Here is a 26,640-nt window from a genome sequence, read left to right as displayed (position 1 = left end):
CTTCATAGAATTCCTTCTTCATGCATATCTCTTCTTACGTTTGTCTTGATCTTCTTTTCCTTTCAATCAGTCGCCTTCCTTATCTGAACGTTTCCTTTAAATCCTGATATTATCTTCTGATAAATATCTCCTGAACCTTAAGTACTGATAACTTAAGTTCTGACTTCAGTATAAGTGCTGATTTCAGTTAAGTACTGATTTGTCCTGTTTAAGTAAGATCTGAAAACTAAACATAAATCATATTAGTCATGACATTATCAAATATATCTAACATTTTTAATAGGTCGATCCATATCCGCTAAAATAGTCTCGAGTCGGATCAGATTTTCACTCTATTGAGAGGCCTAAGTACACGGTACCGAACGAAACTAAACGAAATAAATATATGTAGTTTGTTGTACTTGCAAGAACATTTTCGCTAATTTCATGTATTTGTCTTCGGAACTTTGTATTTACTATTTTAAATTATTTAATCATCTGCCGTCGTTTCTAATAATTAATTTTGTCATAAATAATCTGTGTACTAAATAGGTAAATAAAAATATATTAGTTCAAAATTGGTACTATTAAAGAGGTGGGTGTTAGCCCCAAATGTCACTTTTTTTATTCAAATGGTCCTTAATGTCACTTTCTAAATAATTGACCCCAAATGTCATTTCAAAACGGAGTTTCGGTTGAAGTTTTTGTTTTTAATGAAAAACGGAGTTGCGTGTTACGTTTTCAATTTTTTATTTTTTTTAAAACTGAAAACACAACTTCAATTCATGTTTATGGGGAAAACGCAATCTCAGGATGAGTTTTTCATATTAACTCATTTTGGATTTACGTTTTGGTTTTGGTTTTTTTTGCATCTGAGAAAAATTCGATTAGAAACTGTGTTTTTACAAGAAACTAGGTTTGAAAACCCGTTTTTATATCCATAAACTAAACATGAGACTGCGTTTTTTATCAAAACAATTTCTTAAATTGCGTTTTCATCCAAAACACAGTTTGAAACCACGTTTTTAAACAAAAACACAAAATGAAACTGCGTTTTTCTTTTATTTAAAAAAAATAATAAAAAATTATTATAGAAAAATTCAACACGAAACTGCTTTTTCATTTATTTTGAAAAACTTTAACAGAAATCTCGTTTTAAAGTGAGATTTAGAGCCAATAATTTAAAAAATGACATTGAGGTACATTTGAGTCGAGAAAGTAACATTTAGGTGCTTTTTTTCTAATGAGGTACGTCAATGCAAATTCGGGTCGGGTTCGATTTTAAACGCGAAACTTAACTTTGACAGGTCTAGGAAATGGTGCCGTTTACTGAAGATGAAGAATCGCCTCACATGAGATAGATATCAATCAGTGTCCTTTTCTTATGGCTTCGTTTCTTCTCCTCTTCCAACTCACAGGAAGCCTCTGTCGCTGAATCAAACTACAAACTTCTCCAATTTCTTCCGACGTTAACCCTATTTTGACCGGAAAACGTATTCTCCCGCGATTTCACCTTATACCTCTCGGAGATTTGTTGGCCGAACCATATTAAAAACACACTACTACTAATAATTTATTGGAACATCTCTGCGCCGTTAATTTTTGCGGAATCGGAAATACGTCACTGACACACAGCACACAATCCAAAACCCCACCTTTAATAAATTCAAAAACATCATCATACGATGTCTATGAGCTTGAGTAAATTAATGATGAGGAGAGTTTCTCGTTTGAGAAATTTGTATGCATCAAACACCTTCACACACAGCCCCCGTTATTTCCAAGGTTAGTCGATTTTTGTTCCCTTCTTTTTTTTTTAATTGTTTATAGTTTATGCATTCATTGATAAGAGATTTTGGGTTGCTGGTTTTTTGAATATGCAAAATTATGTTTATATATGTTTAAACTAAAAATAACTGATATTTCTACAAAATTATAGATTCTGTGAAGTTTCTTGTTGATCAAATTTATTATCAATGGGTGAAATGAATTATGGTGATTTATTAATTACTTGGTGGTATTTTGGTAAAAAAATTGATTTTTTTAATGGGTGAACCTTAATCCTATTTCATAACTTTGGGATTTGCAATTTAGTGGTTTGGAATGGGAATATCATTCCCTCTGGGTATTGGTGAGTCGATTAAACCCTCCATCTCTATTGGGATTCCATTTCATTTCTATTTGCATACTCTTCATTCACATTCCCATTCGTATTTACATAACAGATGTTTTAGATTAACCATGTTATCGTAATTTGACCGTATTTTATTATATTAACAAATTTTAACCATAGGATACAAGTAGTCCCCCAAGGTTTTCGTTATATACACATAATAACAACATACACGATTACTAATTGGTCCTTGGTGTGGAACATGTGGATCAAAGATACAGTCTTTAATTAAAACAGATTAAAGGTTAACATAAAATATATTTTTTGTAAAGTCTCGGACTTTAAGAGATTGAACTAATTCATCTTTTTTTAATAAAGAACTTAATTTTCCAGAATATTTTGTAGCAGAACTTGATTCTAGCTATTTACTTACAAAAAAATTGGGGTTACTGAGGTGGAAGTGGAACGGATGCCCATCCCTATAATTAAGCTTTTTACTAAAGAACATCTTTGACGGCTAAGCTAGGGGACTAAATTATAAGTTAGACTGAAGGTGTGTTTTTAAGCAGGTGCTAAAAAATGAAAATTCGTAAAAAACAGTGTCACATTTTTCTTGACAGGAGACCTTAGAAATAAAAAGATTGCGAAGGAGGAAGCAAAAGGAGGACATGATCAAGATATGATGATGCAAACAAATACAGATTTTAAGAAGATGGAATGGTTTACGTGGGTTAACAAAGGAGATGCGATTCATTTAAACGGCCTTTTCACCCAAAACAGGGATTATCTCATCAAATACAATGGCCAAAAGGTACACATCTGTATATCACAAATTGTATGTATAATTAGTTTTTGTATGTCATCTATATATGGTAGTGTTTGTTTTTTTTTTTGAATAGGTATCACTGATTTGATCTACATACATGTTGGGAGCTATATCATACTTTTGTCCTTGGGCATGCTTTGCTTTCAACATTTTAAAACTTATACAAGAGTTCTCTTGTCATCTTATGATTTTGGAATGTTTTGCCATGAATCTTCAACAGTTGTAATGCATCAACCCATTATTTCATGTCTTCCCCTTGAGAACTTTAAAATAGCCATCATGGTTATAATCCACATATCACGAGATGTGAGCTATATTATTCTTTTGTTTTGAGGCATGCTTGCAAGAATAAGAAATGCTATTTGAGTGCTCGTATCATCTTTTGATTCTGTAACGAGTTCCCATGATTCTTAAAAAAATGTGACACATCTTAGCATTATTTTATCTCCCCCTTTTTGATGTCCTAAACCCAAATTAAGTTCAATAAACCTTGTTTCTAGTGCAACTGATCTAATTCTAGCTCATCATTACTTGATTCCATTTTCGGTTTTAGTAGTGTTTGGGTGCTAACGAGCATGAGTACTGACTACTTGGTGGAAAATTGTTTTTTAGCTACTCGGTTCAAAATTTGGGTGCTAGTTCATAACTAAAATTACAAAAAGAGGGAACAATTAGCACAATTTGTTGAAAATATATATACAGTCAGATACTTGCCTTGCTTCGTTATAGTGTACAAATCATAGCAGATTAATGAATGTTTACAAAATTAATATAATCAAAACCTATAAACATTAAATTAATTGTCAGTTGGGTACGAAACCACTAAAAAAATCTAGTCTAGTTTAGAGCAAGTCCAAGAGTTTCATAGTAGGTGCCTAATAAATATTATAAAATATAGTGTCCTAGTGATAAATCAGGACATTATTTTTATGCATGTACTTCAATAACAATCCTTATCCTCATGTCTTATATTTATAATAACAATATACTTGAATTGTAAAAATGGAAGGTAAAAGAAGTTTGGAAAAAGAGGGAACAATAATTTTTTATTATTGAAAGTAAAATAAGGCTAGACTAGGACAACCTTAAAATTAGGGCAGGTTAGAGATGTCCTAGTATTTTAAGGCACTTTTAAGACATTGTTGGAGCTTTCTTTTTCTATTAATTGCCCTAAATTTTAATTTAGGTCATAATTTAAGGCATCTCTTGGACTTGCTCTTAGTAGCAAATACCCAAGGTTTTGTGACGCAGCACAATGACAAGAATGAGATTTAAATAACAAGATAATGATAAACATAATAAGAACAGTGATTATAAGCCTCAGGAGATTGAACCGCAAGACAATCTCTACCCCAAGATATCCCCAAATTGATACATTATCAATATTCAGAGAAGAAGTTATCTATATAATCAAAGTCTGCCTTCATAAGAAGCTGATATATAGGCTGTTTACAAACCCAAACAGCTGGGTAAGATAATAGTGCAGCTCCCAACTACTTATTAAAGGTTCTAGCTGTAGTTACTAAGAACTAGATTATACAAAGTCAAGTACACAATTGAAATAACACTACCGATAATAACTTTCCCAACTGTTAAGTCAAGATTAAACTCAAACAGGATACACACTACTACTGATCCCTATCAACTCTCCCCGACTAGGAAAAGTTTGGCTCTGTTGAACTGAACTGTGTAATGCACAAAAAGATCAGGAGCAAGATGCTGAAACTCTGTAGCACTAATCCATATACGCTCATCATCTGTTACTCCAGTGAACTAAGTACTGTCGAAAACCACCACGCCGTGTTGGCATAAATCTCCCATCTAGAACATCAACAGGCACATCTACTGTTGGTTGTGCCGAAACATAAGGAGGTGTAGGTGGTACAAGTAGCGGAGGATTAAGTATAGGCTGACTGGGGCTAGAAGGCATAGGAACACTAACAGGTGAAGAAGGTGAAGAAATATCAGAGGTTCCATGAAAAGGAGTAAGATCTTCTACATTAAATACAGGGCCAATAGTCATATCAGTCAGAAGATCTAACTCATAACCATTAGGACCAACCCTCTTTCGAATTCGAAATGGACCCATCCTCTTAGCATGCACTTTCTTCCAAGCACCGGGAGGTAGCCTCTCTGTGCGGTGTCATAGCATAACATGATCACCTTCATTATACTCTCGAAACCTGCGATGAATATCTGCAGCAGACTTATAATTTTCATTGCTTAAATTAATTTTCTGTCGTATCTCAGCATGCAACTTATGAATGTGATGTGCAAACGACTCTGCAGACTCGCTAGACCTATATGCAGGGGGAAGGGGAACCAAATCTATGGGTTTCCTCGGCTGACGACCAATGTAAGCCTGAAAAGGACCGACTCTTGTAGACCTATTAACAGAGCTATTATACGCAAACTCGGCCGTAGGTATAACCCTATCCCATGAAGACACATGTTCACCTACGAGACACCTAATTAAATCACCTAGACTCCTATTAACCACCTCAGTCTGTCCATCTGTCTGGGGATGATAGGCTGTAGAGAACTTAAGACTAGTACCGAATAATTTCCATAGAGTCCTCTATAAATAACTTACAAACTTAACATCTCTGTCAAATACTATACTCAAGGGAACACCATGTATCCTCACTATCTCACTAAAGAAGATCGAGGCAATATGAGCAGCATTGTCAGTCTTGCTGCACGGAACAAAATGAGCCATCTTAGTGAAACAATCAACTACAACAAAGACCGAATCATGACTCCTATGAGTCCTAGGCAATCCTAACACAAAGTCCATGCTAACATCTTCCCAAGGAGCATGGGAACTGGAAGAGGAGTGTATAAACCCGTATTTTGTTTTCTACCCTTGGCCGTTTGGCAAGTACGACACTCTGCGACTATACGAGCAACATCCCTCTTCAAACTAGACCAAAAACTAGACCAAAAGAACCTATCCTCAACAATAGCAATGGTCTTATCTCGACCAAAGTGACCAGCTAAACCTCCCGCATGTAACTCTCTCACGAGATACTCTCTCAAAGATGTATTAGGAATACACAAATGGATCCCGCGAAATAAGTATCCATCGTGAATACAATAATCCCTGGAAGGTAGTGAACTAGGATCCTGTAAGCTAGCATAAATCTGTCCAAAGTTGTGACACGAAGGATAGTCCTGAATCATATGTGTGAACCCTACGACCTCGACACTCATAGTGTTAAGAATAAGGGTCACTCTACTAAGTGCGTCAACAACTTTGTTCTCGGTACCTTTGCAATGTCTGAGTACAAAGGTGTACTCCTGAACAATCTCAAACCACTTGGCGTGTCTATGATTTAACTTTTTCTGGGAGTTGATATATTGAAGCGCCTGGTGATCAGAATATAGAACAAACTCCTTGGGCAACAGATAATGCCGCCAATACCTAAGCGCTTGAACTATAGCATAAAACTCCCTATCATAGGTGGTATACTTCTTCTTGGCCTCGTTAAGCTTTTTACTGAGAAAAGCTATAGGATGACCACCTTGACTTAACACTCCACCTATTCCCACTCCCGAAGCATCACATGTGACCTCAAACACCTTACCAAAATCTGGTAAAACGAGAACTGGAGCATGGATCAACCTCTCCTTAATCTCAGCAAAGGCTTTCACAGCCGATTTAGACCACACAAACTCGCCTTTCTTTATACTATCCCTGATGGGAGCCATGATGGTACTGAAACCCCTAATGAACCGCCTATAGAATGTAGCTAATCCATGAAAACTACGAACCTCATGGATAGTCGAAGGTTCGGGCCATTCTCGAATTGCCTTTACCTTTTCTGGGTCTGCAGAAACTCCATCCTTGGAGACCACAAGTCCAAGGAATATCACTGAATGCTGCACAAAAGAGCACTTTTTCAGGTTCACATATAATATCTCATGTAAGAGAAGTGCTAGAACCTGACGCAAGTGTGACAAGTGCTCCTCACGCGTAGGATTATAGATAAGGATATCATCTAAGTACCCAACAACAAATTTGCCAATACTGGACGAAGCACTTGGTTCGTGACTCTCATGAATGTGCTGGGCGCATTGGATAACCCAAAAGGTAGAACTAACCATTCGTAAAGCCCATCGGCTGTGTTAAAGGCAGTCTTCCATTCATCTCCTTCTCTAACACGAATCTGATGATATCCACTCCGTAAGTCGATGTTAGTAAAAAACTGAGCTCCAACAATCATGTCTAACATGTCATCAAGTCTAGGAATGGGAAACCTATACTTGACAGTAATCTTATTGATTGCTCGACTGTCGCAACACATCCTCATACTACCATCGGCCTTAGGTGTGAACAAGGCCGGTACTGCACAAGGGGCTAAGACTCTCTCGTACAAATCCTTTCCTAAGCAATTCATCTACTTGTCGCCTCATCTCTATCTGCTTAGAAGGATTCATCCTATAGTGTGGTAGGTTAGGTAAAGAGGATCCGAGAATAAAGTCTATAGCATGCTGGATATCTCTGAGAGGTGGCAATCCCTCAGGCAACTCACTAGGCAAGATATTAACAAATTCGAATTCTTGAACATCACTAGGAATCTCAATACCACTCATCTCATGAATGTTTTTTCGCCTCTGTAGCATGTACACAACCTTTGACTCTAAAGCACATGTCTCGAATTCCTTCCTCTTCAAAATATGGAGAGATTTAATCGGTTGTGTAGGAACACTATTTGCCTTTGCGTCGCTCTTAACAGTCTCACATGGTCTACTAGGAAGCAATGTTACTAGGAAGCAATGTGATCTTCTTCCCATTGTGTAAACACGTATGTGTTATGTCTACCATAGTGAGACACACTACGGTCATACAACCAAGGCCGTCCTAAAAGAATATGATTAAGAATATTAGAATATCCAAACAGGGTATAGGTTACCTCCCTTGTTTCGTTACAGCACAACGGAGAAAGTGTCGTGTAGATGTCCAGTGAAATGAACAGCCATAGCGCAATAAATTTATGTTGCAGGACGATAGTGACGACTCTATGATGCTCTCTTCTCATATTTGTTATATCCTTGCTGCCTCTCTCTATTTCTTTCTTGATTTCCTTTCCCAGACCTATTCTCCTTTCTGCTTTGGTGAGTAATCGTGGGTATGACGCTTGTTTTAATTAGTTAGTGTATATATGGTGTTGTGAGAACTGAAACTAAGTGTTTAAAGGGTTTTAAAAGATAAAATAGGTGCAGTTTTGTAGGTTCCTGGGCAGCACTTGAAGTGGTGGAATTTGGTGGTGCTGCGGTGGTGATACTAGGGTGCTATGTGCCTGATTTTAGTAAAGACGAACAGTATTTAGTGACTGAAAGTAGGTTTCTGGATTATGTAGCAATGGTCAGGTTTGGATAGAAATCATGGTGAATATAACATGAATAAGATGTATATGACCGCGGATGAACAGTAACAGTAGGATGACCTTTAACAATGATAACAACCAGAATTTTTGCTCTGATACCAATTTGACGCATCACAATGACAAGAATAAGATTATAATAACAAGATAATGATAAACACAACAAGAACAGTGATTATAAACCTCGGGAGATTGAACCGCAGGACAATCTCTACCCCAAGCTATCCCCAAATTGATACATTATCAATATTCAGAGAAGAAGTTATATATATAATCAAAGTCTCCCTTCATAAGAAGCTGATACAGGGGTATATATAGGCTGTTTACAAACCCAAACAGCTGGGTAAAATAGTAGTGCAGCTCCCAACTACTATTAAAGGTTCTAGCTGTAGCTATTAAGAACTAGATAATACAAAGTCAAGTACACAATTGAAATAACACTACTGATAATAACTTTCCCAACTGTTAAGTCAAGATTAAACTCAAACAGGATACACACTACTACTGATCCTTATCATTTTGCCTCATGTTCGACCTGTAATAATAATAATAAAAATGTATCGTCGTCATTCTAGGCACATTTTGCAACATAAGGCAAATATGGTAAATGAATGCAGAAGTACCACAAATAAAAGATACAAAAGGCTTAAAGCATGTTAAAACTAGATTTTAAGGTTAAAAAAATGATGTCAAAAGTTACAGATAATTCTTATTTTGCTAATCAAAACTTTTTAAAATTACTGTATTTAAAACTACAAATATATGGTTTTTGTTAGGTTTATATAAAAAGCAAGTCCAGCCATCCCTTGGTTGGGTTATATTATAAGTAGAGTGGCCTCTTTTGTGTTTTGACATTAGTGCTGAGTTTGTTACTCTGTTGGCAGAAGAAACTACCGTCTTCCATAACTATATCCCCAGAATTACATGCATCATATTGATTTTGAAGGAAGAGATGCAAGTTCGATTTAACGTTGTGTAAATAAGTTGGACCAGCTGAATCTGTGTAATATATATTTTGTAGGTGAAGGCCGGGGAGTTGGCAGACAAGGTTATTGCTTTATATTTTGTGCCTTTACTCGCTGATTCTGTGCTAGAGAAGATGGCCACAACACATTTGGTAGAAACTTACAACTATTTGCGGCCTCATAATGTTTTTGAGGTAGTACTGGTCGCTTATGAGACTGATTGTTGTCGATTAAATCCTGAGGAGCTATTTGAAGCTATCTTTTTTCGCATGCCTTGGCCTGCCATCCCATTCTCAGATATTACATCCAGAGAACGTCTGAGTAGAAGATATGATACTTCCCTGGATTCTTTTGTCTTTGATTCGACAGGAATGCTTTTGCAAAGTTACTGTTTATCCATATTTAATTATTACGGAGGTCAGGGATATCCTTTCTCTAATGGAAGAATAGAATTCCTAAAAGCTCAAGACTATGCAATTGCTGAGCAACCCTCTTTGAAAATGCTCCTAGCTTCTCCTGGACGTGATTATGTCATCACAAACAAAGGGGATAAGGTATGAATTAAGCCATTTGACAGCAGAATATTGTAGGGTGGCCATGCATGATTGTCATGGATTTATCTATTATACATCTTTCTTTTTACACGTCGTTTTATTTCTTTACAATCTTAATTTCCTCATCGTCAGTATATTTTCTTATCACTGCCTGCTTGTCTTAATAGGTACTTATCGACACACTTGAAGAAAAGGTTGTAGCACTATATTTCTATGAAGAGGGTCAAAATCTCAGTTGGCTTACAGAAATTAAATTGGCATATGAAGAGTTCGCAGAAAAGAAAAAAGAATTTGAGGTTGTGCTCATTTACCTTTATGACACAGAACACACTTGTGACTATGCAAATGAAGAATCGTTTTTAAAAACATTTAAGTCTATGCCTTGGTTGGCACTCCCTTTTAAAGACCCAACATATAGAAAGTTAAAGCGCCTTTTTGGCCACAATACTGATCCGGGTGAGCTGGTACAAACTCCTTTACTTGTAATCATTGGGCCTCACGGGAAATATATTGAACCGTGGGGTGCTGACATCTTGATGAGATATAAGCTTCCGGCATACCCGTTCACCCGTGAGGCAGTTGCTAAGCTAGAGACTGAAAAGGTAAAGGAACTGAAGCTGGAGATGCTCTGGGATTGGAACGCTCTTTTTCGAAGAAATGATGGGACTGAGGTGAGTTGTTTTGATATCTCTGTACAATTTTTCTCGTTCGTAGTTTAAATTTTAAATGACCAAATCTCAATTTTCTTCAAATAGTTGATTGTTAAAAAGTGATCTTTTGCAATTTACATGTGGTCTACAAACAGCTGTGTAAATACTTACTCCTATCACACATTGTAACTAACACCTGTGTATATATTTCCTTCTGTTACACATTGTGTTTGTGTGTGGAGGGATTATGCACAAACAAGCATTTGTACATGTTGGGAATTGTATATGGACATGTAAAGTAGTATGTTACGTTTCTAATGGAAAATGTTTTGCAAGATGTCTATGTGAACAAAAGGCACAAAAAAAAATTTAACATTAATATATTACAAGTGTAACTCTGAGTGTGCTGTCTACTTGAGTTGAGAGTTTTATTAACAAGCGTGGCATAAGATGACTTTATCTCCTATCGGAGCTGGTAGAATTTTCAGTTTGTTTAATATGTTAATGTTAGTTTCTTGTGTTTGTAAAACCTAGAAGTTATGCTCAATATTATTTTTATTTTCTAGGTTCCATTGTATGAACTCGTGGACAAGAGAATCATTATCTTTTTTGAGGGCAAGGAATTATATAATCGTACAATAAAATTCCTAGAATTTTTGAAAACAAGGTATGCCCGTATGAGGGATATGAAGGGTGCAGATGATGAGTTTGAAGTGATATACATCATTTCTGGCAAAAGGAAAGCCTTATACGAAGATATGATTTTTGATTTGCCATGGTTGTTTGCACTTGAATCCGAGGTGTTACCTGTTGATCTGAGGTTGTATTGTTGCTATTGTCGGCCCGAGCCTCCATATGGTTGTGGTTGCCGACCTGATTGGTGCGGTAATAATTCTGCACTTCTTGCCTTCGATCGAGACGGAAGACTTATTAGAAAATCAGTAAATCTTTACTTTGATGAAACTGATTTTCCATTTTATGATGCCGATATGGAAGAGGAGGTATTGTTGGAATTAAATAACCGTAATTGGTGGGAATTGGATAGCGAGTACCGGGGGCTGCTAATCAACTCACTTTACAAACAGTACTCTGGATAGGCCTGAAGGAGCACTATTTTCAGATTGTAGTTTTATTCTAATTTTCAAGTTGTAAGTTAATAAAGTTGTTTTAGTGTATTTGGTAAATGCTATTTATGTCAAACATTAAGTGTACACTTAATTGTTACATTGTCCCTCCCTCCCTCTCTAATCACAACAGACATTCTCTCCCTCCCTCCCTCCCGTGCCATCTTCTGCAGCAGTCCATATGACAAACGACTCTCACAACAGACATTCTCTCCCTCCCTCCCGTGCCATCTTCTGCAGCAGTCCATATGACAAACGACTCCCAGGTTCTGATACGCAAGATCAGGTTAGACTACTGTAAAAATATGATTATCTGATGCAATTCTTGCATCCACTTTTAAGGCCAAGTGAAGTTGATAAAATCAAGAGAAGGGGAAGTGTTGTTTGTGTTTATTATTATTATGGGAGGGATGTATGAGATGGTGTTCAGGCTTTGGGGAACAAGAAGTTGGTTTAAGTTTTGTCTTAATCATGGGTTGGAAAAGGTTGTTAATTTGATACTATGCATGTTTGGAGGGGCAATGGACCCCCCAGCCCCCCCTTTCCTTCCGCCACTGTTAATGACTGGATGAATCTTTTTTTGTCGAGTCCGGAAATTTCTATTTTGCCATCATTTTTGAGCGAAGATTTGTGGGGATACTTGCGTAACCTGTATTTGAGCGTCATGTTGCTGTGCTGTGCTGTGCGTAAGAAGAGGACTAAGAGTTGTAGCTATGTGCTTGTCATGTTCAAGATATCCTGGTAGATGAGTTACTGAGTTTCATGGTATACATGTAGGTTTACAGGACAGTGCAGAGCCCTTAAGATGATATGCAGGAATGGGTTTTTGGTGAATTTAAATAGTAACTAGTACTAAAGTTATATAGGATCAACTTGGGTCGAGGAATTGAGGACTAATTTGAATGATGGAATATAAGCTATATTTTATGATTCATAAAATAAACAAGTATCAAATGCACTGCCGATGGGAGCTGCAGTCCAAGTAACACAAATTTAGAGTAACAGTATGTCAAACGCTGATTAAATACAGAAAACATGAGGCTAAATTGCCCCAGCAACATTATACCACCAGTGACATCCAAACCAGATTATAGGTTATAATACCACGGCTGAACCCTGTCACAAGTATTTCTAGAACATGATTGAAATTTGCAGCCAACAAATACAAATAATTTATGAAGTAACAAACTGATTTCTGTACCGGCTTCGTTGCTGCCCTTTTGAAGCTCTAAATACATGATTTTATCACAGATGACAGGAAAAAGTCTCTTGCTAATTGCTATAATATATATGATACAACAGAACCCTTGAGCAAAATGCCAGAATTGGCCAGGTAACAAGTTTCTAAAAAAGACAGAAATGGACTCCCTTTAAGATGTAACCATTGATGCTAAATCCAATTCTTCATCAGAATCAATCGCATACTCAAAATCATAGTAGGGGTTTGCCTGCCATAAAATCGTACATCAGCTTGCATACTCACAACACACTGTTCAGAGATTTCCACTTTAGTAGAGTTTATGGTTGTCACATCGATAAGATGAGTCGATGGAGGTCCATCTTGTCGACTAGTCCACTAGAGTACTAGTGCTGACTAGTCGAAATAATAATAATAATTAATTAAACAATATATAATAATCGGGTTGGCTAACATAAGGGCACAGGATAATCAGCATTAGTTACACTCATTTAATGTTCTATTTCATTGATAATACCACCTTTTTTAAAAATTCCTTAAACTCTTACTGTTCCCCATTTGTAACATTAATTCACCTATTGTTTTTAAGTTTGCTGTTGATTAAAGATATAAACTTTTTTTAAAGATTTGCACCAAACATCTTCTCTTCTTCTCATGTTACCGAAACCTTGATTTTGTTTTCATATAAATTTAAAAGAAATAGTATATTTTTGAATATTATATAAACAAATTCATTTGACATTAAATTAGAGAGAAATTCTATATTTTGTGCTTATATTCCTATTAAATAATGTAATTATTAAGGTTTGTTACCTTGGACAATTAATTTTTAATATTGTTTCATATTTCTTTAACTTTATTTATTTTATTAAATTGATATGTATTTAACATTCATATCAAAATTAAATTTTTTATATAAATAAAAAGTTTGGAGTAAATCGAATGAACATGTTAATTTTTTTCAAGTAAACAAGCCTGTTGTTTTTAGTTACTAGACAGAGGAGGATGAATCATGTACATTAAAAACATGAAAGAAGAAACTAGAGTCATAATTGTTTGCAGTTGTTTAAGAGATTACACGAGTATCTACTAGCACTAATCAACTGCATTAATCAACTACACTTAATGCTAATTATCATGTGCCCTTGATAATATATATCTTAAATACATATTTTCCTACTACAAAATTATAACACTCTCAGACACATGTATATCAATCACAGAATAGATATGTTAATTACAAACATTTCTTTTTTCCCCTTTCATGTACACAAATAAATACGCTTTCTGTGCCAAGTATTTTTTACTTTTTTTCTCTCTGGAAACTCAGAGTAGTCTTGTCTCTATGGCAAGTTTTTAAATTCTTATAATCCTTTTCATTACATCTACTGCTATGTTTAGTATGATATCATATTATGGCTCAAAGAAACAGAACAAATCTGGAGGAACTGTATGCCAATTTATCCATCGAGGATGAGGAGGCTAGTGTAGTAGTGGTGGGAGCGGAGGAATTTCAGGAGTAAGGAAACCTATGTGCTTGTTGGCAAGTTTATGACGGATAAGAATATAAACTTTCAGGCTATGCAAAATATGATGGCATCTATATGGAGGCCCAAGGAAGGTATGGAAGTGCACGATATAGGAGGCTATCGCTTCTCGTTCGTGTTTTATCATGTCATGGATATGCGAAAAGTACTTGAAGGTGGACCATGGTCGTTTGAGCAAAATATGCTGGTGTATAGTCAATTGAAGGAAGCAGAAGATCCACATCTGATGGCGCTAAATGAGATGGATATTTGGGTACAAGTGCATGATATACCTAAGGGGTTCATATCAGAGAATATACTGAGAAGCGTGGGAACTTATATTGGAAAATATGTAAAGGCAGACCCTGCAAACTTTGAAGGAGTATGGAAATCGTACGTGAGAATCAGTGTCACATTAGATGTGCAGAAACCATTGAAAAGAAGGATGAAGATCAAAAGGGAGGGGGGAGCATGGTGTTAGATTAACTTTAAATATGAGAGACTGGGAAGTTTTTGTTTTGTGTGTGGAATTATAGGACATACGGAGAGGGAGTGTGGCATCGTCTATGACAATCCAGAAAAGGAAATCGTACGAGCTTATGGTGTTTGGCTTAGAGCACAAATCCGTAATAACAAAAAATATCTAGGAGCTAGGTGGCTAAGAACGACGGAAGGAGGAAGGTGGACAGGTCATGGTGGCGTAGAAGAGAATCAGGCAACAAACAGTAAGGCGACAAACGTGGCAAGATTTGAGAAGGTTGAGGGGATAATGCGAGAAAAAGGTGGGGATAATGGGGCAGTTGTGTTAACACCGCGTAATCATGAGAAAGGGGGGGAACATCTAAACAATTCAAATTTGGGCGGTTATATAGAAAAGATAAGAGTGGTATTGGACCCAAAAGGAGACGGGTGGATTCTGGACAGGATGGAATGGATAATGGGCCTGAGAATATGACTACAGATGGACTTATAGATGGAACCATATTAAACACTATCAACGTGCCAAAAAACTTGAATGGGGTGGGCTCTCGTTGGGCTCTGGTTTCCAGGCCCACCGAGAGCCATGAGTCTCTTTGCTTGGAACTGTCGTGGTTTGGCCCAACCACGATCAGTTCGATTTCTTAAGGAAATCATAACCCAGTTAAGGCCAAATTTAGTTTTCTTGTCTGAAACGTTTGTTACAGGTAAAAAGATAGAGCAAGTTTGTAAATCCATTCACTATGCAGGCTGGTATGCTCTGAAATCTGACAGACATGGAGGGGGTTTAGCGTTATTGTGGAAAAATGATGGAGGTGTAGAGGTTAAAAGTAGCTCTCAAAATTTCATTGATTTTGAAGTAAGTTGTGAGCAGGTGGGACGCTGGAGGTACACCGGTTTTTATGGATGTCCAGAGCATCAAAGAAGAAGAGAGTCGTGGCAAATGATCAGAAATTTAGGTACACAATCCCAGCTACCATGGTGCATTATCGGTGATTTTAATGATATAATGTATGAACATGAGAAGAAAGGAGGTAGAAAATGTGATAATAGGGTATTAGAAGGGTTCAAAGAAGCTGTGTTTGATAGTAACTTAATTGATATAGGATTCATGGGTAGCGAGTTTACTTGGGAGAAATCTAGAGGAAGTTCTACATGGGTCCAGGAGAGGCTTGATCGGGCATTGGCAACTCAACAATGGTGTACTATGTTTCCACAGGCTACGGTCCAAGTTCTTGATAAGGTATCAACATCTGATCATATGCCAATTTTCTTGGAAGTTAATAGACAGATGCTCCTAGGTCGAAAAGGTTTAAATTTGAGAATATGTGGATTAAAAAAGAACAGTGTTATAAGCTCGATCAAGAAAGCTGGCAGCAAACTAGGGGGCGAAATATTGTCGAAAAGATAAGGTTTTGTTGTTTACGGCTCGAAGAGTGGGGGTTGGGAAAATAAAAGAAATGAAAGCTCAAATCCAGGCGTACAGGAAGGAGATGAGGAAGCTTCGGTCTAGAAGGATGAGGGTGGCATTAGAAAGTATAATGAAGCTCGATGGGAATTTTTAAAGTTACTGGAGAAGCAAGAAGTGTATTGGAAGCAGCGAGCTAAACAATATTGGCTCAAGGATGGTGATCAAAATACGAGGTTTTTTCATAACTATGCATCTGGGAGAAAAAAGAATAATCAGTTGAAACGTTTGAAGGATAAAGATGGAGTGTGGAAGGAGAGCCAGGATGATATCAGGGCGATAATTACAGAGTATTTTGAGCAGATTTTCCAGTCATCAACGACAACAGCTGGTTTGTCTGAAAGAGAGATAATTAAGCAGGTTACAGAGGAGCAGAACTAAAAATTATCTATGCCTGTTACAACTGAGGAAGTGAAAGCAGCGGTTTTCTCCATGTATCCGGAAAAATCTCCTGGCAATGACGGATTAAATCCTGGGTTTTATCAAGCGTATTGGAATGTGGTGGGGACTGATGTAGTGAACTTTTGCAGATCATTCTTTGACACAGGGGAATTACCAAGTGAAGTCAACCGTACACTGGTGTGTTTAATTCCTAAGAAGAGAAATACACAACAAATGACTAATATACGCCCTATATCACTCTGCAATGTGCTTTTTCGAGTCTTATCCAAAGTATTGGCTAATCGTCTTAAGGAATGTCTACCAGGTTTGATCTCTGACAACCAGAGTGCATTTATTCAAGATAGACTGTTGACAGATAACGCCCTTATTGCGTTTGAGCTTAATCATTATATTAGGAGGAAAACTCAAGGAAGGAGTGGAGTTGCTGGTTTGAAATTGGATATATCCAAAGCGTATGACAGGGTTGAGTGGTCTTTTCTGGAGAGTATGCTGCACAAATTTGGGTTTAACACGGTTTGGGTGGAACGTGTAATGAAGTGTGTTCAAACGGTCTCATACAGTTTTATTCATGATGGGTCAGAATTTGGAGACGTGAGACCTCAACGAGGTATTAGGCAAGGAGATCCAATCTCCCCCACTTATATCTCTTGTGCGCAGAAGGCTTTGGTGCAATAATTAGAAGGAATGAAGAGGTTGGACTAGTGCATGGTTGTTCTATTGCTAGAGGAGCTCCGCCCATATCACATTTACTTTTCGCAGACGACTTCTACTTATTCTTCAAAGCAACAGTTCAAGAAGCACGCTGTATGAAACAAATTTTGGAAAGATATGAGAGAAAGTCTGGTCAAGCGATCAACTTCATGAATCGATAGTTACTTTCAGTCCAAATACTGAAGTAGTTTGCAGGCAGCAGATATGTAATATCCTACAGGATCGTGAATCTGAATCTCCATGTAAGTACTTGGGCTTACCAATGTGTATAGGGAGACATAAAACAATGGGTTCAAGTTCCTAGTAGAAAGAGCAAGTCAGAAATTGCAAAGTTGGAGGGATAAGGCTAGGTCGAAGGGAGGAAAAATGGTATTACTTAAAATAGCGGCCCAATCAATCCCAAATTTTTGGATGAGTTTACTCTTAATTCCAAGTGAGACTTGTGTCAATATTCAGAGGCAAATGAATGCATTTTGGTGGGGAAATGGTAGGGAAGGAAAGGGGATACGTTGGCTGTCATGGGAGAGACTGTGTGAAGGGAAACTAAACGGGGGTTTGGGATTTAGAGACTTACAGAAGTTTAACATCGCTATGTTAGCAAAGCAGGGGTGGCGTTTACTGAATGAAGATAACCCACTGGTTGCAAAGATAATGAACGCGTCGATATTTTCCAAATTCAACTTTTTTGGATGCCAAATTAGGATCAAACCCGAGTTACATGTGGCGAAGCTGCAATCTCAGGAGATTATAAAACAAGGTAGTAGAAGACGGATAGGAGATGGGGGAAGTACTGATATTTGGAAGGTTCCCTGGTTACCCTGTGTGCATAATGGTTACCTTACAACTGTTATGTATCCGGAACTCGAAAATGTACAAGTCACAAATTTGATGACTCCTAGTAAGGATGGCTGGGATACCGATTTATTGTAGGACTTATTTAATGATAGAGATACTGAGTTGATTAAAACTATTCCAATATCTAAGAACGTGCAGCAAGACACATGGTTTTGGATCTTGGAGCAGTCTGGGTTTACTGTGAAAAGCTGCTATCAGAAGCTCGTTGGTGAACAACATTGGTCACAGGCATCTTTTTGGCATAAGCTTTGGTCATTAGAACTCCCAGGGAAAGTCACTAATTTTATTTGGAGAGTATGTCGAAATGTAATACCAACTGCTGTTGCTTTGGCAAGTAAAAGAGTTCAAATCTCTACGAAATGCCCTTGGTTCATGGTTAAAGATGAAGATATAGGCCATGTGTTGTTTGGATGTTCATTTGTACAGGGTGGGTAGGAATGCAGGAGATGAATAATGTAGACTGTCCAGGATCAGCTTGGGAGATTCTATTCAATTTGGTCAACTCATGTACTAGGGACAAGCTTGTATGGATAATGATGATCTGTTGGAGTTTGTGGAATAGAAGGAATCGATGGGTATGGGATAAAATTGTGGGGTCTGAGACTGGTGTTCAGCTAGCTGCAACGAATATGTTCCATGATTGGAAACAAGCTCAAATGGTAAACAAAGTAGCCAGACCGGTGAGCACTGTAAGTACTAGAAGTTGGAGTCCACCACCTCAAGGGTGGGTGAAAGTAAACATTGATGCAGCTACTTTTCAAGCTACTGAATCAGCGGGTCTGAGCAGTGTGATTCGGAATGCAAATGGAGAGTTCATACGAGCAAGGATCAAGCATCTCTCTGTGAACTTGCACCCCAGGAAAGCAGAGGCGGTAAGTTTGAAAGAAGCGTTATCGTGGGTGAAGGATTTGGGGTTCAGAAACTGTGTTTGAGACGGATGCAAAGACATTCGCAGATTCGTGTAAGGGGTCTCAAGGAAGATCGTTGTTTCATACAATTGTCTTAGATTGTACGGAGTTTTTTAAGCACTTTGACAATGTATATTCAAAAAAAATACACTTTTTGTGCCTATACATAAAACATAATATATTACATGTATATTCAGTTTTAATCAATTTACACGTACATAAACAAACACACACACAAAGATATATAAACTGAGATTAGAATGTTGATTGTTGCTGATGTTGAGTAGGCCTTTAATTTATTTTTATTTTTTTCATTTTAAATTTTAATTGGATTTTGCATTTGTCGATCGACTAGTCGATAAGTCGACCGATAGTCGCCCAAGTAGACCGACTAGTTGATAAGTCGACCGACTAGTCGCCCAAGTAGACCGACTAGTCGACAATTCGCAAATCCACCTCTCCCGTTGATTTTCTCAAACTGACTAGTCATCCATGACAACAATAATTGCAGTAAAGAAACAATGAGCTGCTATTATTTATGCAATTAAAGTTATTCTAGGAAAGTGTATCAACTCAAAAATTGTTCACAACTTAAAAATGGGTAATGAAGAAAGTACTATTACATATTCAGATAATCAGAGATCTGGTACCTTTGGTCTGGGAGTGACTGCTTCAAAACTATGGAATACCGGAGTATCAAAATTAGGAGCCTCTAAAACAATATAAGCCCCTTTATTTTTATATCTTTCCTCTGTCGCCTGTATTATAAACAAATAATAAAAAATTAGGCAATGGCATCATTAACAATAAATGCATATCGTATGATGACCTCAAATAATTGATAACACCCAGAAGAAACTCAATATAACGAAGCCTTTAAATATGCTGAAAAAGAATCCATGTCTGTGTAGTGTAATTTATACTAACTATTGCCAACTGTCAGGAATCGGGGGTTTTGGCGCTGTTGTAGATCAAAAGGTGGTCGGAATTTCATGAGTTTCGTTTGCAAAGTAGAACCCAGCGGCTTGAAGGGAAGACCAGGGATACTTTATTCCTAGATTCCAATCACTATGGATTGATCCATTGAAAAATGGAAACTCAAATAAATATATTAAAAGTAAGATGGGACTTTGCTTTAAGAACATGATGTAGATTGTAGGGTAAGGTGAGCTTGTCTTAAAGCTAATAAATAAATAAATATATGAAATAAGACTTGCTCCTCTAAATTCTTGCATGAATCTTTATGCTAATTTCTCCTCAAAAGAATCCAATAGTGTTTTAAGATATCAAAGAACTATTCTGCTTCCCAAATCCTTTGCAATCGGTCATGTGTAGCTGCACCATATGCTTGACCACATGCTGTGCTACATAAAAAGATTTTTTTTTACATTAAGTTTATCTGGCTCAATTCTTTATGTTTAAAGGCCTTTAAATTATGAGAACAAGTAGACGTATTATGTCTACAAATAGGAAAATTTATCAATTTAATTGAGAATCAAGAGTAAAACATGAATGAAAAAATTTACCCACTAAAGTGGTTGATCAAACTAATAGCACTAACGTGGAAGCAATTGCAATCCGTACCCCTTGCTGGTCAAAGTGGAAGAGGCCTCCGGTTACACTACCTATATCAGGGACCCTAAATTGCTATATAACAATAAACGGCAGTGATTCAAATTAAATATTATTGTTACAGAAAATCCAAGGTCAGTATGCATAAACGGAGGAGTTCAGAAGCTTTAGGATCGATGTTTAATTACATGGAATCAAGGAAAGAAATACAGAACTGAGGTTGCACAAAGGTATTAGACCCACAAGCTCTGTATTGAAATTGTGTGAGTAGCACATAATTCCCCTAGCATAGGTTATTCTGACCACATCTAAAGAGTATCCCACATTCAAGTTTATATTAAACAGTGTATAAAGAGTAAAATATTCCATCTTAACATTAACATTCTACATAACAATAGTAAAAGATTGTTTTTTAAAATTGAAAAGAGAAATAATAATTACTTGGAACTGAGGGTAATCTGGAGCACTGAACAGGGTGATTAGTTTTCCGGACTCCACGACATGATCTATTGTGTAACCTTCGTCCATTCCTCCTAAGCCAGGTCTTTTTTCCCTTGCGTCGGGACCTTCGTGTGATCTGATAATCAACTGACACAGAAATAAAATAGCAATAAAGTTAGTTTCATACACGTATACCTTCTGGTATTTCCTGTAAACTCATTAATAAGATATCTACAAGATAAGATATACAATTTAACAGACATTTGGTAGACATATTACTTAAAAGGACACGTGTATGTGTCTGTGTGAAAGCGGAAAGATGAATATAATCAATTAATGAAAAACAAATAATTTTAGCACAAAACAGGAACTCAAGAACTAACCTTGAAACCGAACTTCTTCAAAAATTCTTCAGTGCAATCGGGACCCCACAAGAGGCCAATGCCTCTCTCATTGTTAGGGGATAGACCAGGGGTCATAGATGGGTCAGACCAGAGCACATCACCAGGAATCAGGTTCGCACCTTCCCATGGAGGATCAAGTACAGATCTTCTGGCTTTCAATAACTCCTCCAAAGATCCTAGGAATAAAGAATTTGACTCTGGATTGATTATAATTTTACGCGTCTTCTTTTTAGCTCTCTTTGATGGGGTAACAGGTGTGCCACGAAACAGCCCTCCATGTGCTGTGTAAACACTCCCGGCTATAATTGAAGCTAAAGGAAGTCCTTCAAAGCATCCCAGACATTTTCGGTAAACATGCTTCCCGTTACCTCCGTATTTGGTCATAACTTCTTTTTCAAAACCATACACAGAGGTGCAATATTTCGATTCATGATTTCCACGTAGCAGATATACTCTGTGGGGCATGAAAACCTGAAGCCATTGCATCATTAATCATATGAATAACAGAGTATGGACTAAGGATTAATGAAAATATAATATGCCTTACATTAAAAACAAAATGATGTACCATGTCCAAAACGAGACGTATGCTTAAAAAAAATAGGACATTAAAAGCCATTGTAAATGCATGTACTCAACAAAATTTATGCAAACTACTAAGAGAGGATAATGGACTAATCTAAGAAAATCTAGCATCCATACAAAATTACTAAGATAACTAAAATATACCCGAAAAATCTATGATATGCAAGACAATTACTCTATCATAGTGATTGTCATAATGAGTACAGAATGTATAGCCAAATAGTTACTGTGTTGTAAATGAACAGTTGTAAATTAACAACCCTTTTATTAACTAAAATATAATTAAATAAGTAAAGAACAATGACAATAAAGATTTAAGATTCAACCAAAAATGATACCATTTTCAGAGAGTTCATGTTGAAGTTTAACCAACTAGTTATAAACAAATATTTGAACAAAATTCTAGAAATTCATTATTCAATGTTTCTACACATTATAATAAAACAAGCAGAGAATTTGAATACTATCGATATTCAAGTCTTCATTTATGAACCCCGAGGATTTTCTTGTAAAAGTAAAACATATTCAATCTCTCTAGTTCCAGAATGCAAATAAGATGCCTTTGTAACCTTGTTGCTACATGCCTTGGCTCTAACCCATAAGCAAACAAACAGATCATACAAGATAACAATGTCCATTGTGTAAACAACAAAAGTAACATCAATATTTCATCTTTTACTAAAAACAAACTCCTATAATTTCCAATTGCAGAAAACTTCCATTATGATCGACCAATTATGTTAGTATCGAAAACAAGCTTCAATCAGAAAAACAATAATTAAACTACACAACTAATAGCTCAATTACTACAATTAAGCCAATAACATCAGATATCACAAGATATACACTGCACATGTATATAAACTACAAAATGAGCATGAATATTGTTTAAGCACAAAAAGCTCTTGTATTTTCCACTTATATCGAGCAATAGTGTGAAGCACCAAAATACCATTTAGGCATATGTTAACAAAATGGATGATACATTATATTCACTGCACATTAACACAATCCGACAAAATCAAGAACACCAAAGATCAATCTTTCTACTAAAAACAAACTCTAAAAACTTCCATTCCAATGAAAAAATCACATAAAGAATCCAACACACAATAAATTCATCTGGAATCCGCAAATTCCCAACTTTGTAAAAAAGAAACTGAAAATGACTATAAACTAGGAAAAATATACTACCTTCCAAGCCAAAAGGATCAAAAACGTCTCGAGGCCCCAAGCGCCACGATCAACATAATCCCCATTAAAAACAAAAACCCGATTCTGATCGGGAAAGCCAACCTCTCTAAACAAAAACAAAACATCATGTAACTGCCCATGAACATCCCCAACAACAACCACACTCGAATTCTCTCCACACCCATCAATTCTGACACAATTAGGCTCCTTATGCAAGATTTTCGAAGCACTCAGCACGAGACTATCGAAAACCTTGACTGGCAAAACAGAAGGGAGTTCAGTTGGGGGTAAATTCTTAGAAGCCCATTCGAAAGTAGAGATTAGGTTTAGGATCCAATCTAGGGTTAGGGATTGAGGCCATGAGATTGGTGGAGGAGAGGTTTGATTGTCGCAATCGGAGGAAGAGGAGGAGGGTAATGAGGTTGAGGAGAAGAACTCGTCGGAGGAGGTGGGTGGTGGTGGTGCGGGGGTGATGTCCGGTGGTTCTGATGATTGCATATTGAGGAGGGGGTTAGAGTGTTTAATTTAAGTTGAGGTTGTTTTTTAATTTAAGTGTGTGGGAAAGTGTCAGATCAGAGTACAATGGGTTCCTTTGTCAGAGCCGCCTGGACTGGACGGGACGGGACAGGACAGCTCATGCTAACTTTTGTGGGGTATCTTTTATTCTCATTCGTTTTTTTTTTAGATTTATTTGATTGGTCTAACTTTTTTTTGCAAGAGCCCGCATCCGCTAACTTTTGGGTGCGTATTGGATTAATTTTCACTGCTCACGCAACAGACTGTAAATTATGTGATCTAAGATAAACCGTACTTAAATGAGAGACTCTGATTCATGAGACACAATTATAAATTCTCCTCCGTGCTATTCGAAAATGTGACCAAGAGGATATTTATCCTCTTTTTAACCGTCTGAACCAACCTTTGCGTTGCGAGCTTGATTGATCAAGTTGTTATAAATACAGGTGATACATCACTATTATAAAAAAAATAATTAAAATAAATATTTAATTATAAACTTGCGCGCTAATTATGTGTTGCTGAATGAAAGAGGGACCGATGGGGGACTTGGCCATACCCAAATAAGAGGTAGATGCATTTGCGTATATTTGATTGCTTGTAAGATATAATGGGCACCCTCCAAATTTAGTTGGGTCATGAGCAAAAAGGTAGAGAGTAGAGACAATGTAAAACACATTCAACAATTCTTAAGCAATTCACTCCATTATATAAATTTAATAATTAAATAAGAGAGATGATCAAGAAATCAAAAAAGCACAAGTTTGTTGATATTTATGTTTTAATTATTTTTACTCCGAATTTTGATATTATATGTTAACTAGCGTAGAAATCTGTGCGAGGCACGAGACTAAATATATTGCGTAATTTATATCTCATCAACGAAATCAAAAAATTGTTCAGTTGAAATGTTATGTTTTAGCATCATTTTGATCTAATTAGCATGCTTGAGAAGATGCAGGCAAGGCATGCATGTAAAATGCGGGAATATGGTGTATTAGCATGATGTCGAGGCATGCAGGCACCCTCAAAACGCTTTCAATACTCTAGAGTCTAAAGGATAAACCTCTATAACTAATAAGCACAACTGTCAATATTTTAAGTCCTCGGTAATGGCGCGAGTAAGATGACCAAGACTCGACCAATTTAGCTGTTGTAAAATACGTGATTTTATTATTTATTTATTTATTTATTTATTAGAAATTAGATAATAATTTGTTTAGATAAATATTTTTAAATTATAATATTCCGGAAATCTTTTTGTGCAAGTTATTTGAGTTAGAAAAAAAAAGATTTGTTATTTGTGAAAATAATTGTGAGAATAAATTAGAAAATCGATATCTTTTTGATTTTGTGTGTCAAATATTTTATTTTAAGAAATTACTTGGAGAGGATGCAAAATCAAATAGGAGAAGATTTTGTAATTCCTTAATTAAAAATAGGGTTTTTGTGTGTCTATATAAAGGCCCTTTGTTATTAGTAAAAATGTTGTACAGGTTCCACCTCTTCGTAAAGAGGTACGTTTTATTCCATATCGTGTCTACGTATTAACTGTATGCCTGCTTTTTGATGTGAAATATCATGTGTAATGATAGTGAAGTATAGATCACCTGCGTCACATTCTACATGTATAATTAAGTGATAAACCTTTAGTGTGGTAATGCATGCGGAATCTTATAACAGAGACCAAGACTAATTTTTTTTTGTATATTTTAAAAACATGATATGCCATGTTAATTACTTATATGTGTTGTATCATAAAATTAGTATAACTAATTTAGTATGATTATTCTTTTTAATTTTTGAGGCTAACATGTTTTTATTTTATGTAGCTTCGAAATTTGTGTACCATGTTCAAACCTGCAAATTCTTGTCTTCTCCTTGTTAATTGTTTTGGTGTCAATTACATGCTAGCAACAATTTATAATTATTTTGTTTTCGATTAAAAGTATTTATATCACTACTCTTTAATTTATATATATATATATTTAAATATCTTGTCTCTGTGATTAAATGAGTATACATATATTTATTTAATTTTTCTTAAAATACAAGTTACTTCTTAAAAATAGTATTATTTTGAGTCAATTTTATAAATAAAGTGGGATTTGAAAATTATTTAAATAATATAAAATATGTATAAAGTTTTTTTTGTTCGGTGTACTAATTTTGACCATTAGCTAATTTAGCATGAGACATAGTTTAGTGTACGGGTAAATGTGCATGTTCATGTTAATTTCATATTAATTTACATGCATGTATTTATGATGTATAGATTTTATTATGCACAACAATTTATATTTTAATATAATAAAACCAAAGTGACAGTGAGGATGTGCAAGGAAATTATTTTAGATATGGTCTTAATTGGGCTTAAGGCCCAATCGGCCTTATCAGCGAATATATATTTAATTGTTAAATTGTTTTATGTGCCTAAGTTTTGATCTTCTGTTACTTGAATTTTAATATTTAAGTTTCTGTCAAGCTTTGTACATGACCAAATGTGTGGTTTCTCTTGCATAGTATGTGTGGAAATTGTTTTTCGAATTAAACAATTAATTAAGTCCTGCTTATAAATTTTAGGAATTGTTCGCGTTGTTAATTTCGGATTTTAAGTGTCGACTTTGAGATAAGTACTTTTGACTTACTTTTAATTTTCGAAAAATATATTTCAATTATGTTTTTGATTTCGTATAAGATATAAGAACTTTGATTTAGAAATTATAAGATATAAGTATTTGTGAATTTTAGAACTCAGTCTCTACGTTTCGAACCCGTTCGTAAT

At 36.1% G+C, this 26,640-nt stretch overlaps 2 protein-coding genes across 2 annotated transcripts; one reads left to right on the top strand and one right to left on the bottom strand.

Annotated features, from left to right (window-relative positions):
• Positions 1 to 1,241: 1,241 nt before the first annotated feature.
• Positions 1,242 to 11,700, top strand: LOC141712669 (putative nucleoredoxin 1). The gene is made up of 5 exons (XM_074515692.1): positions 1,242 to 1,764; positions 2,713 to 2,903; positions 9,327 to 9,824; positions 9,992 to 10,495; positions 11,041 to 11,700. The coding sequence occupies exons 1-5, from the start codon at positions 1,665 to 1,667 to the stop codon at positions 11,569 to 11,571; spliced, it is 1,824 nt and encodes a 607-aa protein (XP_074371793.1). The 5' UTR covers positions 1,242 to 1,664; the 3' UTR covers positions 11,572 to 11,700.
• Positions 11,701 to 12,570: 870 nt separating this feature from the next.
• On the bottom strand, positions 12,571 to 23,956 carry LOC141712670 (serine/threonine-protein phosphatase 7). The gene is made up of 5 exons (XM_074515693.1): positions 23,340 to 23,956; positions 21,540 to 22,031; positions 21,157 to 21,303; positions 19,794 to 19,901; positions 12,571 to 13,046 (listed from the first exon to the last, which is right to left on the bottom strand). Exons 1-5 carry the CDS (start codon positions 23,835 to 23,837, stop codon positions 12,969 to 12,971), a joined length of 1,323 nt encoding a protein of 440 aa, XP_074371794.1. The 5' UTR covers positions 23,838 to 23,956; the 3' UTR covers positions 12,571 to 12,968.
• Positions 23,957 to 26,640: the final 2,684 nt, after the last annotated feature.

The sequence above is a fragment of the Apium graveolens genome, chromosome 3 (genome assembly GCF_009905375.1).
Source record: "Apium graveolens cultivar Ventura chromosome 3, ASM990537v1, whole genome shotgun sequence".
In the NCBI taxonomy this organism is placed as follows: Eukaryota; Viridiplantae; Streptophyta; class Magnoliopsida; order Apiales; family Apiaceae; genus Apium; species Apium graveolens.
The sequence above is the reverse complement of the archived record's forward strand: the minus strand, read 5'-3'. Positions and strand labels throughout refer to the sequence as shown.

Excerpts from the sequence above, each read along its gene's own strand:
- LOC141712669 (XM_074515692.1), top strand. The coding sequence starts at position 1,665 with ATGTCTATGAGCTTGAGTAAATTAATGATGAGGAGAGTTTCTCGTTTG. Across the intron at positions 9,825-9,991 it reads TCACAAACAAAGGGGATAAG|GTACTTATCGACACACTTGA; the intron begins GTATGAATTAAG and ends TTGTCTTAATAG. Across the intron at positions 10,496-11,040 it reads GAAGAAATGATGGGACTGAG|GTTCCATTGTATGAACTCGT; the intron begins GTGAGTTGTTTT and ends TTTATTTTCTAG.
- LOC141712670 (XM_074515693.1), bottom strand. The coding sequence starts at position 23,837 with ATGCAATCATCAGAACCACCGGACATCACCCCCGCACCACCACCACCC. Across the intron at positions 21,304-21,539 it reads TGAAGAAGTTCGGTTTCAAG|TTGATTATCAGATCACACGA; the intron begins GTTAGTTCTTGA and ends TTTCTGTGTCAG. Across the intron at positions 19,902-21,156 it reads CAGATTACCCTCAGTTCCAA|GCGACAGAGGAAAGATATAA; the intron begins GTAATTATTATT and ends TTTATAATACAG.